Genomic DNA, 17126 nt, shown 5'->3' with positions numbered 1-17126 from the left:
TACATTAATGTACTACTTAAGTAGTTTTGGGGGGTATCTGTAATTTACTATTTATTTTTTGCCAACTTTTGCTTTTACTTCACTACATTCCTAAAGAAAATAATGTGCTTCATACTCCGTACATTTTCCCTGACACCCAAAAGTACTTGTTACATTTTGAATGCTTAGCAGGACAGGAAAATGGTCCAATTCACACACTTATCAAGAGAACATCCCTGGTCATTCCTACTGCCTCTGATCTGGCAGACTCACTTAAGACATGCTTAGTTTGCAAATCATTTCTGAGTGTTGGACTGTGCCCCTGGCTATCCATCAATAAAAAATAAATAAAAATGGTGCCATCTGGTTTGCTTAATATAAGGAATTTGAAACAATTTATACTTTAACTTTTAATACCTAAGTATATTTTTAGCAGTTCCATTGCTTTTCATACTTAAGTATATTTAAAACCAACTTTTACTCAAGTAGAATTTTACTGGGGGACTCACTTTTACTTGAGTCATTTTCTATTAAGGTATCTTTACTTTTACTCAAGTATAGCAATTGAGAACTTTTTCCAGCACTGATATCTTCAGTGATATCTACTAGTCCATAAGAGGTTGTTACTAGTTATAGCACTGATTAGCTATCAATTAGAATTTCGTGGCAAGTTTTATATCATTTGGTGATGGATTACTATTTGTGAATTTGTCGCAATATATTTGTACTATAACGAACGGTGACCTGGTCCAAGATAGCAGCAGGTAAACAAGTCTAGAGGCTACTGTACATCTGCAGTATTCATACGTAGAACGACTGATGAGATGACATAAACATGAGCATGAATTATTACACTTCATTCACAAAAGCATCATTCCACCACAGCTGCTGGCTGGCTGGCTGGCTGCTATTGGGGTCAGTCACTTGACTGTCATTGTCCCCTCGTTGTACAAAGCACACCAGTTATTTGTAGAAAGTTACAAAAAATAAAGGAAACATTTTTTTTGTTTTCATTGATTCAACCACTGTTCAGAGTATATAGTCTATCTCTATATCTTATGTCTTTCATTCCAAAGCAACATGACAATGTTATTGACTAACAGCATTGCATCAGTCAAAGGATGTCAAATGAAAGCACCTGGTACACCCTTTATTATTGAATTAACATCCGTTCTGGTCAACAGAGTAGAATCTATCATCTAACGTTATATCATTAAAATACCTGATATTTTGAATAAAAAAACAAAACAACAAATAAAGTATTGTTATGCCTTTATTGTCAGTCAACCACTCATTTCCAAAGCGCATATCCACCTTTTGAAAATGCATTAATAATAGCTATGGAAATCATTTCACTGTGGACTATAAGATTGAGCCTACAGTATTTTAGAGATGATTTCAGTACTTTGAGTGCTGCTTTTCAAATGAAGTGTATTTTAGTTGCATTACCATGTATCATGTTCCACGTACTGTAATGAAAGCAGTCACAACTGCACGCTTTCAGATACACATATTCAGGTTCCATAGCAAAATGCGCTCAATTGATCTTGACATCATCTGACATTTCCACAAACATTGTCATTGTCGTTTACCATAAGGCTTGCAATTTGTTCACAGTAGGCTTTATCCAAAGGAGTCTCCCAGGCTAGTTCCATAGGTGCCACCACGATCATCTATTTCTATGCCCCTTTCAATCCAATCCCATGTCAAAAAGGCAGACCAGTCCTCAGCCTGTGATGTCCTGCTGCAGGTATGAGATTGTCAGTCACTGCTAAAACCGCACAGCACAGCACCTGCAAATAATGAACAAAAACACAGTGAGAGCTTGTGCAAAAAGTCCTCTCAGATACGTCTTAGCTGACAGAACTCAACAGAATCTGAAGGATCAGGAAATAGCACACAAAAGTGTTACATCAGAACAGCAAAAATCCGACATACGACTGTTATTGTGGGTGTCTGACAAAGCTGATCAGACACCACCAAGGTCAGACAATATACATGATACAAAACGATACATGTGGACATGTACAAATAGATAATTCATGTACCTGTATCTGCGAGGACAACCATGGTGTCCAACAATATATTCTTGGGCATAACAGAACCGTCTGCAGAGTCCTCTATAACCACAGGTCCAATATTGCATCTCTGCATCATCAGCTGTTAGAATAGTAAAACCATCATGGAATAAGTAGCAGAAGAACTTTTCAACTATACCATTTTCGTCGTTTGCTAATGACTAGAATACTTTCACATCAAATGTTCATCTGATCAAATCGGGAACTGTTATTATATGAGCTTTGATGTTGATCAATCAATGTTAACAGTATGACTGATGTCAGGCTAAAACACTAACATTGAAGATCATACATGTATGATCTGTATAATAAGACATTTGCAATAATGTCTTTAATGGTAAAATAACTCCGAAAGCATATCAACTGTTAGGAATTCCGTTTCATTTCTGCCCAATACACATCAGAAAATCCACTAATATAATCCCATTTTACAGGTATGATCCATACCTGCACCATGACATAACAAAGCCAAGGTACTTTATCCACTGCTTACCCTCAACAGCTGAGAGCATCAGGAGAAGTACAAGGACAACCAGGCCCAATCCCTTCATGTTTTGGCACCGCTAAGTTCTCAGGCAAATGCAATTTCCAGGGCTGATGCTGCATTTATACAGCATTTCACCCCAGGGGGAGGAGTCGATGGGCACTGCCCAAATCGCAATTGCAGAGTACTATTGAAAGAAAGGTACTTTTTGGGGTTAAAATGGGTACTATATCCTTACAGAACACATCAGGTGTAGGTTCCTGGAAATGTGGGGCTGTTTTTGTTACTTTTTGTTACTTTGTTACTAGGGAAATATTTCTGACTACATGGGCAGAACAACATTGTGGAATCTATCCTATGATAGAGTCCAGCATAGAGCCCAGCATAGAGTAAGAATTCATTGATTTAACAACTACTTTTTTTCAAAATTTGTGAGACATGAGGAGAGGCAAATTTGGGCTTTTGTTTAGTACCTGATGCAATTTACTTGTACTTACATAAACCTCTATGACTGGACATCTGCAGCATAGTCCAGCAAAGTGAGTCAGAAGAAGAATGAGCAAAACTACCACCATGAACGATTCCCTCAAAAAGAATGAGGTCTCCAAGTCAGATCACACAGTTTAAGGTGACTCAATCATCTATTTAATTAGAAATAAACCAACCCCTCATCCAGCCGTCTGTCTTTTCCATGGGGTTTCAGTACACACCGCTCTGCCCAGGTCTAAATATGGCAGCCATTTTTGTGATACTGCTGATGCTGTAAAACTGCAATCAAACTGCACAAAACACACCACTCTGATGATGCAGGAGCTATTGTTAACTGCACAACAATGATAAGCACGTACACTCACATTCACATGTAGCCTGTTCTACGCCCTCTAGTGCTGCTTGGTCAGACAGACGACTGGCCCTCCAGTGAGAAACAAATATACCATATGTGGCCTCATGAGCGTACCGACTTGTGGTCAGATACACTGAACAAAAATATGAATGTATAGTCCAATGTTTTATCAGCTTAAATAAAAGATCCCAGAAATGTTCCATATGCACAAAAATGCCTCTCAAATTTTGTGCAGAAAGTACGCACACACACAAACAAACAAATTTGTGCCATGGACAGCTACATCATATTTAGCTTATGTTGATGGACACATTTTTGGGGGGTTCTTTTAGTTGTCACTGTATTCGACTAAGCATAAGTTATTTGATGATGTTGAAATGGTGCTGGAATAGTGGAGGCAGCTCCTGTTTTCTTTGCGACTTGCACTAACTCTCTGTGGTTCTAAATCAGTAGTTGTTTAGTAGTTTAACTTGCTTTTCCCATGCTGTAGGTCATGTACTGTTTGTTACATGCAATATGCGGAGTTTTCTCTCTGTTTTTGTGATGAAACAAATGTGTGGTTGAATTTATTCTGCCACTGTGTCTTCTTATTTTCTCAGCCTTAGGCCTAAGCACCCCCTATCCACATTTTTTTACCTTTATTTTACTAGGCAAGTCAGTTAAGAACAAATTCTTATTTTCAATGACGGCCTAGGAACAGTGGGTTAACTGCCTGTTCAGGGGCAGAACGACAGATTTGTACCTTGTCAGCTCAGGGATTCGAACTTGAAACCTTTCGGTTACTAGTCCAACGCTCTAACCACTAGGCTACCCTGCCGCCCCGCACATTGGCGGGACAGCAGTGGAGAATGTGGAAAGTTTTATGTTCCTCGGTGTACACATCACAGACAAACTGAAATGGTCCACCCACACAGACAGCGTGGGGAAGAAGGTGCAAGCTTTTGTGGGATTGGCCTCGTGGGATTGGCTTTGTGGGATTGGCTTTGTGGGATTGGCAGCAGTCATTGCGCTCACAACAGAATACTGCTTTTTCACTGTGAGTATTATCCACTGCCTCTTATCTGAGTGTCACCCCACCCCTACCCAGCTATTAGTATAAATATACACTTATTCTGGTCCCCACTCCTGTTGCTTTCTTATTTTAAAGTGAAGCGAGCAGAAGTAAGATTGACAAAGATGTATTTTGGCTCTACGAGTATCATTAATCAAAGATGAATAGACTCCCATGACAATCCCAACAGCAAAGAGTTCACACAACATTAATTTGCCAATATGTTTTTGTGTGTGTCTCTATGCAGCACAGGAGGTTGGTGACACCTTAATTGGGGAGGACAGGCTTGTGGTAATGGCTGGAGCGGAATCAGTGGAATGGTATCAAATACACCAGACACATGGTTTGATGCCATTCCGTTTGCTCCGTTCCAGCCACTATTATGAGCCGTCCTCCCCTCAGCAGCCTCCACTGGTGTCCAGAGTGTGGTACACGGTCTTACAGACACTCCCGTATTGTGGGTGGGCAGGCCTCCAGTGAGGGAGAGTGACCCTGGCAAGTTAGCCTTCGCCTCCGAGGGTATAGCCATGTGTGTGAAGCCTCAGTTATCAACGACCGCTGGCCCGTCACTGCTGCCCACTGTGTCCAGGATGACGTCAAAGTCAAGTACGTACTCACCTTCTTGTTCCTACTATTTCACTCACACTACTGTACGTTTGAGCCACGTTTCCCAACTGCTCTGAGGACTGTTCCCTGTAACCTCTCCTGTTTTCAGTTCAGCTTTCAAAATCATTGTGATCTTTGTGAAATGTGGGATCGTGAACTAAGAGTGTGTATTCCAACAGGTATTCTCAACCTCAACAATGGGAGGCTTACCTTGGGCTTTAATGTTCAAAATCAGACTGACGATTGGACAGTGAAGAAGAACCTGAAGCAGATCATTCAGCATTCGGTCTACCACGCCCGCACCTCTGACAACGACATAGCTCTTATGGAAATAGACAGCCCTGTCACACGCAACCAGTGCAGGCTGCTGGGGGGAGGACGGCTCATAATAACAGAATCTTGAGTGTCATTCACTATCCCAGGTTTTAACATCCATGTTGTAGAAGGCATAGGTCCGCATCATTAATATCAGTGTGCAACATCCTGAAGGAAGGACAGACCACTTCCAACATGTTATGTGCTGGTGTACTGTAAGGAGGAGTAGATGCCTGTCTGGTAACCCAGCCAGCAGCTAGTCTATCCTACTTGACGCATGTTTTATCCTCCCTTACTTTAGGTTATCTTCATGCCATCTTTGCCCTGCTCCTTCTGACAGGGTGCTGCTGAAGGTCCGTTGTTCTCCATGGGGTCAGTAGACTTATCTTCCTAGCTGGAGTGGTGAGCTGGGGGGGGATGGCTGTGCCCACAGGAACAAGCCTGGCATCTACATCACCAAATACAGGGACTGGATAAAGCAGAAGACTGGGGTGTAGCAGACAAGGACTGGGGTATAGCTGAGAAGGCGGGTGTAGCTGAGTGGGAAACCAGGTTGTCTGGCTGCAGCAGAGAAGACGAGCCTGAGCAACACTCAGCCCTCAGGAGATCATTGTCTAACTTCTTAAAGTCCACAGGCTTTTGATTGGTGTGCATAACACCCGACTTTACTGTGACTCTACAAGACCCTTCACATTCGTAAAAAAAAATATATTTTTACAGTTATACCCACAATTCTTACTTTCTAAACAAAATGCCATTCTCACATACTTACAGTACACTCACTTTGGCTGTGTTGTTATCTTGCTTAGAAAAATATAATTGAGTAAGTTTAGTAAGCATTGATTTCTTTTGAGACCTTGTTTGTAAATTCAATCTGGAGTGCCAGAGATGGCTCTGGGCGTTTCTAAAGTCAAGTCAGAGAGTTGATTGTCCTTTCGTAAATTCAGAGCGTTTTGCTCTCGGAGCGTTCAGAGGGCACACTGGACGCTCTGGCCGAGGAGGAGGGTTGATCCAAGTATCTGACCTCACAAGCACCCAAGCTAACTGGCTAACGTTGGCTAGCTTCTTCCAAACACCTCACTCTGACCATTTTACTCGCCCTAACAGAGCTGGTTAGGCTGTTTATGTTACCCATAGCATTGGTGACTGAAACTATGCTGCCGTCAACAATTTAATTGTAAAAAAATTGCTGACGTTTATTGACACCAGCCATATTTAATCAAATGTATTTATAATGTCCTTTACATCATCAGATGTCAAAGTTCTACACAGAAACCCAGCCTAAAACTCTAAACAGCAAGCAATGCAGAAGCATATTCAACGGGTGCTGAGTGGTTTTCAATTCATCAGTAATTCTGCGTTCATATGCACACTCAGACAAGAGTGCTCTGAAATCGGAGTAGCCAGAGAAAATGTATGAACGCACCCTTAATCAGTTAACTCGAGTACATCATTTATACAGCTAAAATCTACAATGCGATGTGAAAACAAGTCCGTTTTTTCCCCCCCATTATCTCCCCAATTTCGTGGTATCGAATTGGTAGTTACAGTCTTGTCTCATTGCTGCAACTCCCATACGGACTCGGGAGAGGCGAAGGTCGAGAGCTGCGAGTCCTCCGAAACACAACCCAACCAAACCGCACCGCTTCTTGACACAATGCTCACTTAACCCTGAAGCCAGCCGCACCAATGTGTTGGAGGAAACACTGTGTACCTGTGCACCATGTCGAAGTGCACTGTGCCCGGCCGGCCACAGGAGTCACTAGTGTGCTATGGGACAAGGACATCCCTGCCAGCCAACCCTCCCTTAACCCAACCAATGCTGGGCCAATTGTGCAATTGTCCCCGGGTCTCCCAGTCGGCCACGACAGAGACTGAACTCGAACCCAGAATCTCTAGAGGCACAGCTAGCACTGCGATGCAGTGCCTTAGACCACTGCGCCACTCGGGAGCCTGAAAGAGTTGTGACTAAGGATTTCACCTTTAACCTCAATGTTGAAAATGCCAAGTCCATTTGCGATATTACAACCAAAAAGAAGTTACTGTAAGCAACACTTTTTTTTCACTGACATCATTGCATGTGCAATAGAACAGCATAATATATACTGCATTTATTTTTTACCTTCATGCTCCCCACTGCTTTGTCAACAAAACAAAAACAATAACAATGGCAGAGGGGCAAAGAGTGGCGCTGTTTACTCCTACCATGGTGGATTCGCTTTGTCACGATCGTTTGTAGAATTAACGGACCAAGGTGCAGGGTACGTAGAGTTCCACATGTTTATTCAGATGAAATTCACAAAAACTGCAAACGAAACGTGCAGCAAATGGCGTGCTGACAGGCAACTAACCAAAAACATGATCCCACAAAAACCCAGTGGGTAAAGGCTGCCTAAATATGATCCCCAATCAGAGACAACGATAGACAGCTGCCTCTGATTGGGAACCATACCAGGCCAACATAAAAATAACAAACTAGAATGCCCACCCTAGTCACACCCCGACCTAACCCAAAATAGAGAATAAAGGATCTCTAAGGTCACTTTTTAAAGAAAGTGTGCTTTTCAAATTCTGCTAAATGTTACTTTAAATCAAGAAGTCAATATTCTTCTGTTTTTGTATGAAAAATATTAAATTCAAGCTCACTTTGAGCAAATTCAGACAATGCACAGCAAATCCTGCAATTAACTCAATACATTTATTTTTTCTCAACAGCCCTAGTAAGAATAATTTGTTTTTCCACATTCCACATTCCAAACACAGCGCAAACACAATGTACAGTTGTGGCCAAAAGTTTTGAGAATGACACAAATATTAATTTTCAAAAAGTCTGATGCCTCAGTTTGAATGATGGCAATTTGCATATACTCCAGAATGTTATGAAGAGTGATCAGATGAATTGCAATTAATTGCAAAGTCCCTCTTTGCCATGCAAATGAACTGAATCCCCCCAAAACATTTCCACTCCATTTCAGCCCTGCCACAAAAGGACCAGTTGACATCATGTCAGTGATTCTTTCGTTATTACAGGTGTGAGTGTTGACGAGGCTGGAGATCACTCTGTCATGCTGATTGAGTTCAAATAACAGACTGGAAGCTTCAAAAGGAGGGTGGTGCTTGGAATCATTGTTCTTCCTCTGTCAACCATAGTTACCTGCAATGAAACACGTGCCATCATCATTGCTTTGCACAAAAAGGGCTTCACCAGCAAGGATACTGCTGCCAGTAAAATTGCACCTAAATCAACCATTTTTCAGATCATCAAGAACTTCAAGGAGAGCGGTTCAATTGTTGTGAAGAAGGCTTCAGTGCGCCCAAGAAAGTCCAGCAAGCGCCAGGACCGTCTCCTAAAGTTGATTCAACTGCGGGATCAGGGCAACGCCAGTACAGAGCTTGCTCAGGAATGGCAGCAGGCAGGTGTGAGTGCATCTGCACGCACAGTGAGGCGAAGACATTTGGAGGACGGCATGGTATCAAGAAGGGCAGCAAAGAGGCCACTTCTCTCCAGGAAAAACATCAGGGACAGATTGATATTCTGCAAAAGGTACAGGGATTGGACTGCTGAGGACTCGGGTAAAGTCATTTTCTCGGATGAATCCCCTTTCCGATTGTTTGGGGCATCCGGAAAAAAACGTATCTAGAGAAGACAAGGTGAGCGCTACCATCAGTCCTGTGTCATGCCAACAATAAAGCATCCTGAGACCATTCGTGTGTGGGGTTGCTTCTCAGCCAAGGGAGTGGGCTCACTCACAATTTTACCTAAGAAGACAGCCATGAATAAAGAATGGTACCAACACATCCTCCGAGAGCAACTTCTCCCAACCATACAGGAACAGTTTGGTGACAAACAATGCCTTTTCCAGCATGATGGAGCACCTTGCCATGAAAACTAAGTGGCTCGGGGAACAAAACATTGATATTTTGGGGCATGGCCAGGAAACTCCCCAGACCTTAAACCCATTGAGAACTTGTGGTCAATCCTCAAGAGGCGGGTGGACAAACAAAACCCCACAAATTCTGACAAACTCCAAGCATTGATTATGCAAGAATGGGCTGCCTTCAGTCAGGATGTGGCCCAGAAGTTAATTGCACAGAAACTGTTTCGGAGGTAACACTCCCCATCTCTCTCAAACTGCTCGTTTTTTGAGTACGTCTCTGCACTATGTGTGACTCTGTGCTCTCCCCAGATGGTCATTTTAATCCAGAAGTGGTCATGTACAGAGAGCTGTGTGCCAAGTCCCAGAAAAAACAGCAGCTCTACTCTTTGCAGCAGTACTACCACAAACTCCTCAAACAAATCCTGGTCTCTAGAAAGGTATGGCGGACATCTTCAAGCTTCGGTCTCAAGCACAAGGCGAATGGCCTCCGTCAGTATGTTAATTTTATTTTGGCAGGTTTAGGAACTACTGGAGTTGGCGGTCCGCAGTGGCCCTGACATCGCGGTAAAGAGAAAGTGCCCCGCCCGGACGCCTGGTGAGATGCAGGAACAGAGGGTCAGAGGAAGAGTCTGCTGGATACTAAGGGAAGTTAAAACGGAGTGTGGAGACCGATACCAGTCATCTGACGAGGATGGTGAGCCTGCTTTCATCAGCCTGGATTGAAACGGAATTGCATTTAGCAGCAAGTGTCAGAGTTCATCTTTCACTGTTCGCTATGGGTCAATCCCAATCTGAACCAATCATATGTCGTCCTTTGTGTTTGCGGGTACAGCCTCTTCGCTGCCAACACCTCGGTCTCCTTCCTCTCCCACTCCTACTGTCTCTGTCAGGGTTCTGTCCAGTCTCTCCACCCAGGACATGAAGACCACAGGTCAGTTACACTACAGTAGCTGTATAAGAGACTATGTATAGGCTGTGCAGATAGAACGGTCGACTTGATGTCTAGAGTGGACGTGGGTCGTAAAGGCGCCATGATGGTTGAGTACAAACACCAACACCATAAACTTCAAGCGAAATGAATCGTACATAGCTGGACTCTATAAGATCCTGTGATCACAACCAATGTCGAAACAATCTGAACTTGTACCTTCTATTATCTAGCACTGTTTGGCCTGGCTCGGCCCAAGAGGAAGATGAGGAGAAAGAAGATGAGGAGAATTAAAGTGGAGTCCGAGGATCCCTGTCAGGCTCTGATGCCTTCAGAAGCTCCAGCTCTATCACTTGACATCCCAGCTGCTCTTCCTGACACCCCAGTCCCTCCACTGCCCAGTGTCAAGGAAGAGTGAGTTAATGTAGCAAAGATGGCATTTTTACCTGACAAGAGTTTCTAATTAAATCTGGCATTCTATTGATACGTTAGAACATCTGTGGTCATGCTTTTGATGAAATGAAGCAAAATCCCAGCTTTACTGATATTCCTGTGCTACGGACATTTCTATGCGGTCATGAATTCAATTGCACACTGCACTCCATGCTTTTCACTCTGCGTAGGCCTGCTCTCATGTGCATCTTCTGTTCCCCATCTACAGGCCGTTGGGGGAGGTGCAGAACAACCCTGTCATGGCGGAGGAGATTGCTGTGACCTTCTTCAACCTGCTGGAGAATATCCTGAGACTAGAGGGGCTCGCCAGCACAGCCATGGTATTCACTCGTGCCTGCCTACACAAGTGCATAGCCACACAAAGGTTTTTTTTTTGTCCGTGGTTCTCAAACTTTTGACCCTCGACCCTCAAGAAGAAGTGGTTCAAATCTTGCATTTTGAAAACGTAAGATACAGAAATGAACTACATTTTATACTTGCATTTTTAGCTGAAAGTCATTAATGTTAGGAGCCAATATCAAGTAGAGATATCATGCCATTTCTCTGGAGTCCAGAGCAAGCAGCTACAGTAGGATACAGCCTGCTTGTATGCAGGAGTGGATGAAAAGTATGGCCTTTTTTCTTCCTCACAAATATCCTAATTCATTCGCCAGAACATGTTACATCTTCATCCCATAAGTATTGAAGGAAGTGCGATGTTACTGCAGTTTTGAGAAATAGTTTTTGCCAGGTAAAATCCGGGAAAATGTCACTAATCTAGGGATGCGCGCCCAGCGACTCTGACGGCTGGTCATTCGTCAACAGTCAAGACATGCATCTTTTTGGTTCTGCACAAATGAGATGTTTTTGAGACAACAATTTGGTGCAATACCGTAGGCTTATGTTAGTAACCAGATCGAAATGGGTCAGTTTTACACTCGCGACCCCCAGTTTGAGAACCACTGGTGTATGTGATGAGCTGAACTCTAACTATGTATTGGAACTGTTGTAAGACTTGAAAAGGATCTAATGATTCATGCATGTCCCCGTGTTAGTTGGAGGAGAAGGTCCGACAGTGGCAGACATCTCCAGCTAGTTCCCTGAACCCCCGGTTCTCCTCGGCCTCCTGCTGGTCAGAGATGGTGCTGCCGGCCCTGCACTTCCTGGCTGGGGAGACTAAAGGTGAGCACGGCAGACTCTCTCTCCTCTGGATCATTTAAAGCAGTAATGTGTCCCATCGTTATCTTTCTTTCTGCTCTTCGCTCACCATCTTCCGATCTCTCGTTCAGTTGGTATGATGGCTCTTCCCAGTGGCTTCACCCCTTGTGTTGTGTTCAGGGAAAGCTCACAGCAATGGAAATGGATTGGTAAGATCTTTTGTCAGTTAGTTGATTCGTGCAAATTAAAACATTTCAGAAGTAGGAGACGTAGAGATTTGTCTCAATCTCCGGTCTTCAAGGTCCAAGCTGTGGGTCGACTCCAAGGGCCTGGTTGTGGTCAAGGTATTACAATGACACATTTTCACCTCTCCCTCCTCTCTGTCAGGGTGTTTGTTTTCTGTTCCCTGTAATACACTTTGAATAAAATAACAATGTCCTCCACAGGCAGAATGTGACGAACTAGCAGAGATTACTTCTCCCACCCCTAGAGCGTAAGTTTCCGTGTTTCTCATGTTACGGATGACCTTCCTCAGAATGACTTAGTGTATGTGTTCATTGACATAGAGGGATTTTATTGTAATACTGACTGCTGTTCTCTCTGGAACTAAGCAGTTGGACAGACTACGTGGTGCGGGCCAGCACTGGAGACATGTTTTTCAAGTGCAGGTCAGTGTCACGTCTCTACCTTTTTTTTTGTCTTGGATCTCTTCTGTATCGAGTATCATTCATAAAAACCACACACATTCTCTGCAATCGTTTACGTGTCCGTGCTCTTGTTTTGATCATCAGGAGCAACAGCGGTATGACCAGCCACACAAAGCCTTCACCTTCAGAATGCATGGCTTTGAGTCTCAGGTGGGGCCTGTTAAAGGGGTCTTTGACAAGGAGATGTCTCTCAACAAAGCCAGAGAGCACACTCTGCTGCGCTCGGACCGCCCAGCCTATGTCACCATCCTCTCCCTGGGTAAGACTGACCCCTGTCGTCAGTGTGAGATGTTGTCGCGGTAGCTTCAGGTTAGATGTGCGGTATGTGACTGGACTGCTGCTCCTCCTCAGTGCAGGACGCAGCAGCCCGGCTGCCCAACGGAGAGGGGACCAGGGCTGAGATCTGTGAGCTGCTCAAGGACTCTCAGTTCCTGGCGCCAGATGTCACCAGTGCTCAGGTTAGAGATTCACTGTTGCTGGGTTATTGTTGTCACTCGTATACACAATGTTTTGACACAGCTGTCCGGTCGGTGTTTGTCTGTCTGTGACTGAGCAAGGCACCTGATGCGTGGCTTCCTGCAGGTGAACATGGTTGTGAGTGGGGCTCTGGACAGGCTGCACTGTGAGAAGGACCCCTGTGTGAAGTATGACATCGTCCGCAAGCTGTGGTACTACCTGCACCGCGACCGCGGTCAGGAGGAGTTTGGTGAGCAGGACATTCTGCCAATGGAATAGGATAGGAATTGTCACAAATGCTGTAACCTCGTCCCCAGGCTATTGTGCACAGCGCATATACACCTGGGATATCAACCACTCAAAGTTGGCCTTGGTGGGAGTGACCTACGGAGTGAAGTATTTGTTTTCTTTTAATTCTAGCGAATCGCACGACTGCGAGGCGTGGCTCTGTGCTTTTGGTGTGCTAGCGACTGGGTTAAGGGCTAGGGTGGATGTGTTTGACTATTACATCTACTTTAACTACAAGATGTTAGAGAGAAAATTCACCAGGCTCAAGCTGCCGCTGCCAAGGCCAGAAAGACACTGCAGCAGAAACCTAAACTTGCATCCAAGCCTGTGAGTCCCACCGCCTCTACTCTGCTGTGACTACTGTACTGCTGACAAATAGATGGTTCATAATCTCTCTATTCTTACATACCCTCTCTGGAGACTTGGCATCTTTGAATGTGGAAAGTCTTGGCTTGAACCACTTGTCAATGGAATCCTGGTGGACTAATCAAACTGCTTCTATATAATGAGCTCTGTTGTTGTCTGACATGCACTGAGTGGACAAAATATTAGGAACACCTGCTCTTTCCATGACACTGACTGACCAGGTGAAAGCTATGATTCCTTTTTGATGTCGGCTGTTAAATCCACTTTAATCAGTGTAGATGAAGGGGAGGAGATGGGTTAAAAAAATAAGGGAAAAAAATAAGGATGTTTAAGCTTTGAGACATGGATTGTGTATGTGTGCCATTGAGGGTGAATGGGCAAAACAAACAATTTAGGTGTCTTTGAACGGTGTATGTTAGAAGGTGCCAGGCTTCACCGGTTTGTGTCAAGAACTGCAACACTGCTGGGTTTTTCACGCACAACAGTTTCCCGTGCATCTCAAGAATGCTCCACCACCCAAAGGACATCCGGCCAACTTGGCACAACTGTGGGAATCATTGGGAGTCAACATGGACCAGCATCCCTGTGGAATGCTTTCAACACCTTCTAGAGTCCATGCCCCAACTCAATATTAGGAAGGTGTTTCTAATGTTCTGGACACTCAGTGTATATTATGGTGTGTGTGTTGATGGTGACGAACCATCCTGTGTGTTATAAGTCTGGCAGTAAGGAGGGCGGTGGTAAGACCTCTGGAGGCCTGGAAGCTAGTCATATGGGGGGTCCCATGTCCCCAACTCCCAGCACCCTTGGAACCCCCAAATCACCCCTAGCCCCTGTAGCCACAACCCCCACCAAAGCTGGGATCCCAGATTTAGTCAAGACCGGTCCTGGGTCAGTATAAAACCGCTTCTGTGGATGAAGTCTTATCAGGCTCAATTAAACACATTCAGTACTTGTATATTCTTGATGTTATGGAAGTACTAATGCCCTGTTCTCTTCGCTCTTAGTGTTCTCTTAGTGTCTCCTCCCCCCATTCCTCAACTGGTGACCCTGTTGTCCAGCAGCCAGTGTGGCCCACAGGTCTCTCAGCCAGCTACCTCCCAGCACTCAGCCAGGGTAGTGGGTCACCAGTCAGGCTCTCCGCCTCGGGTAAGAGTGGTCTCTGCCCAGGCAGCAAGAGGACAGCAGGCCATGTTGGTGCACCAGACCCCTCGACAGATCAGAGTGCCAGTCACTGTGGGTGTTAAGGGCATCACACAGGTGAATAAGTGACCATCCTGTTACCAACAATCCTATTTTTAAACAACTAACTGACCGATGTCTGTTCAATTATTTGAATATCATTTTGTTTGTTCTTTTCCTGTGGGCTCTGTGTAGTTTCTGTAGAGATAAATCAGATCAAGCCTCCTCCTCCAGGACCTTCTCCACCGTCTCCTCATCTGACTCCAAGAGTGGCAACACCATACGAATAATGCCCGGACTCGGGGTCATCCCACAGAAACGGGGGCAACCAGTCTCCACTGGGGATGCGACTGTCCCCAAAGCCACCAGCGGCGTGGCCTTAGCTGAAGGGGTGACGATTGGCCCTTCTGCCTCAGGCTCCCTGACTCTGGGAACAGCCACAGCTACTGTCCGCCAGGTCCCCGTCACAGCCAGAGTGGTGTCCACACAACCAGTAAGACCCACAGCTTCATCAACATGACTATTATCTGCCTCTTCTATTTACTGTGGGATTCAGGATGGTTGTATAATAACAGCACTGTTGTTGCGAGGTTTATCGTCAATGGATATATTTTCATTTCAAGACATTCTTCCTAGCCACATTCTCTATAGCCCCCACCACCCCACCTTTGAAATGGTCTTCCAATGATTCTCCCCGTCTTTGTCTTTATTTCCCCAGAGGAAGCTACCAGCTCGGATCCCAGTGCCTCTGTCTGTCCTCAGCCAACCACTTAAAAGCAAGAGTGGGATGACCACACCCATACTGAAAGGAAACATCAGTACGAAGTGAGTCGTCATGTTCAGCCTTAATGGTCTGGAACAATATATGTGTCAAGTCTTCCCCATGGCAGTAAGCAGCCTGGTATAGACTGACTGGGGTGTCTCTGCTCTGTGCAGTCTGGGCAGGAACATCATCCTCACCACCATGCCTGCAGGCACCAAGCTGATAGCTGGGAACAAGCCAGTCAGCTTTGTCACAGCACACCAGTTACAGCAGCTGCAGCAACAAGGGCAGACCACTCAGGTCAGTCAGCAGCTTATTCAATACTCACCCAGCACCCAAACAAACTGAATTCAGTTGTGGTTTCTCACCCATCTACAGACAATGCCCCATAATGATAAAGTGAAAACATGTTTTTAGAAATGTTAGCACATTTTATTGAAGATTAAATGCATATCTCATTTGCATAAGTATTCACACCCCTGAGTCAATACTTTGTAGAAGCACCTTTGGCAGCGATTACAGCTGTGAGTCTTTCTGTGTAAGTCTCTAAGAGCTTTGCACATCTGGATTGTGCAACATTCCCCATTATTCACTTCAAAATGATCAGCAACCTCTGTCAAATTGGTTGCTGATCATTGCTAGCCAACTATTTAAGTCTTGCCATAGATTTTCAAGCAGATATAAGTCAAAACTTTAGTTCGGCCACTCACGATCATTCCCTGTCTTTTTGGTAAGCAACTCCAGTGTAGATTTGGCCTTGTGTTTTCGGTTACTGTCCTGCTGAAAGGTGAATTCCTCTCCCGGTGTCTGGTGGAAAGCAGACTAAAGCAGGTTTTCGTCTAGGATTTTGCCTGTGCTTAACTCCATTCCTTTTATATCCTGAAGAAATGTATGATTACAAGCAGTGGAGGCTGCTGACGGGAGGACGGCTCATAATAATGGCTGGAATGGAGTGCATGGAAGCCACACGTTTGACACAATTCCATTTATTCCAGTCCATCCATTACTATGAGCCGTCCTCCCCTCAGCAACCTCTACTGATTACAAGCATACCCATAACATGATGCAGTCACGACTATGCTTGACAATATGGAGAGTGGTACTCGGTAATGTGTTCTTTTGGATTTCCCCCAAACATAACACTTTGCATTAAGAACAAAAAGTGAATTGCTTTGCCGCATTTTTTGCAGTATTACTTTAGTTCCTTGTTGCAAACAGCATGCATGTTTTGGAATATTTTTATTCTGTACTGGCTTCCTATTTCACTGTCAATTAGGTGAGTATTGTGGAGTAACTACAATGTTGTTGATCCAGCCTCAGTTTTCTCCTATCACAGCCATTAAACTATGTTACTGTTTTAAAGTCACTGTTGGTCTCATGGTGAAATTCTGATTCAGAGGGGTTGTGTTAAATGCAGAAGACACATTTCGGTTGACTGCATTCCGTTGTACAACTGACTAGTGTGTGGTGTGTAGGCCAGTGATGACAAAAATCTACATTTAATCCATTTTAAATTCAGGCTGTATGGAAAAAGTAAAGGGGTGTGAATACTTTCAGAGGGCACTGTATATGTTGTGAAAGGCTAAGAGTTTGCATCACCATGGAATTGAT

General features: G+C 44.4%; 1 protein-coding gene and 1 pseudogene across 1 annotated transcript; both read left to right on the top strand.

The window, feature by feature from the left end:
* The first annotated feature begins 4561 nt into the window (after positions 1-4561).
* On the top strand, positions 4562-5854 carry LOC109872707 (suppressor of tumorigenicity 14 protein-like; annotated as a pseudogene).
* A 3665-nt stretch (positions 5855-9519) lies between these two features.
* Positions 9520-15863, top strand: LOC109872708 (nuclear factor related to kappa-B-binding protein-like). Its single transcript, XM_031808564.1, is given in 21 exon segments — positions 9520-9672; positions 9758-9929; positions 10068-10181; positions 10217-10270; positions 10397-10577; positions 10825-10936; positions 11651-11777; positions 11885-11974; positions 12015-12097; positions 12200-12246; positions 12368-12399; positions 12402-12421; positions 12545-12719; positions 12812-12918; positions 13043-13166; positions 13452-13531; positions 14289-14461; positions 14578-14838; positions 14948-15245; positions 15471-15577; positions 15689-15863. Coding segments are annotated over 21 exon segments (2685 nt in total).
* The last annotated feature ends 1263 nt before the right edge of the window (positions 15864-17126 follow it).

Source organism: Oncorhynchus kisutch, linkage group LG28, assembly GCF_002021735.2.
Source record: "Oncorhynchus kisutch isolate 150728-3 linkage group LG28, Okis_V2, whole genome shotgun sequence".
Lineage (NCBI taxonomy): Eukaryota > Metazoa > Chordata > Actinopteri > Salmoniformes > Salmonidae > Oncorhynchus > Oncorhynchus kisutch.
Note: the sequence above shows the minus strand (reverse complement) of the source record. Positions and strands in the feature narration are given on the sequence as shown.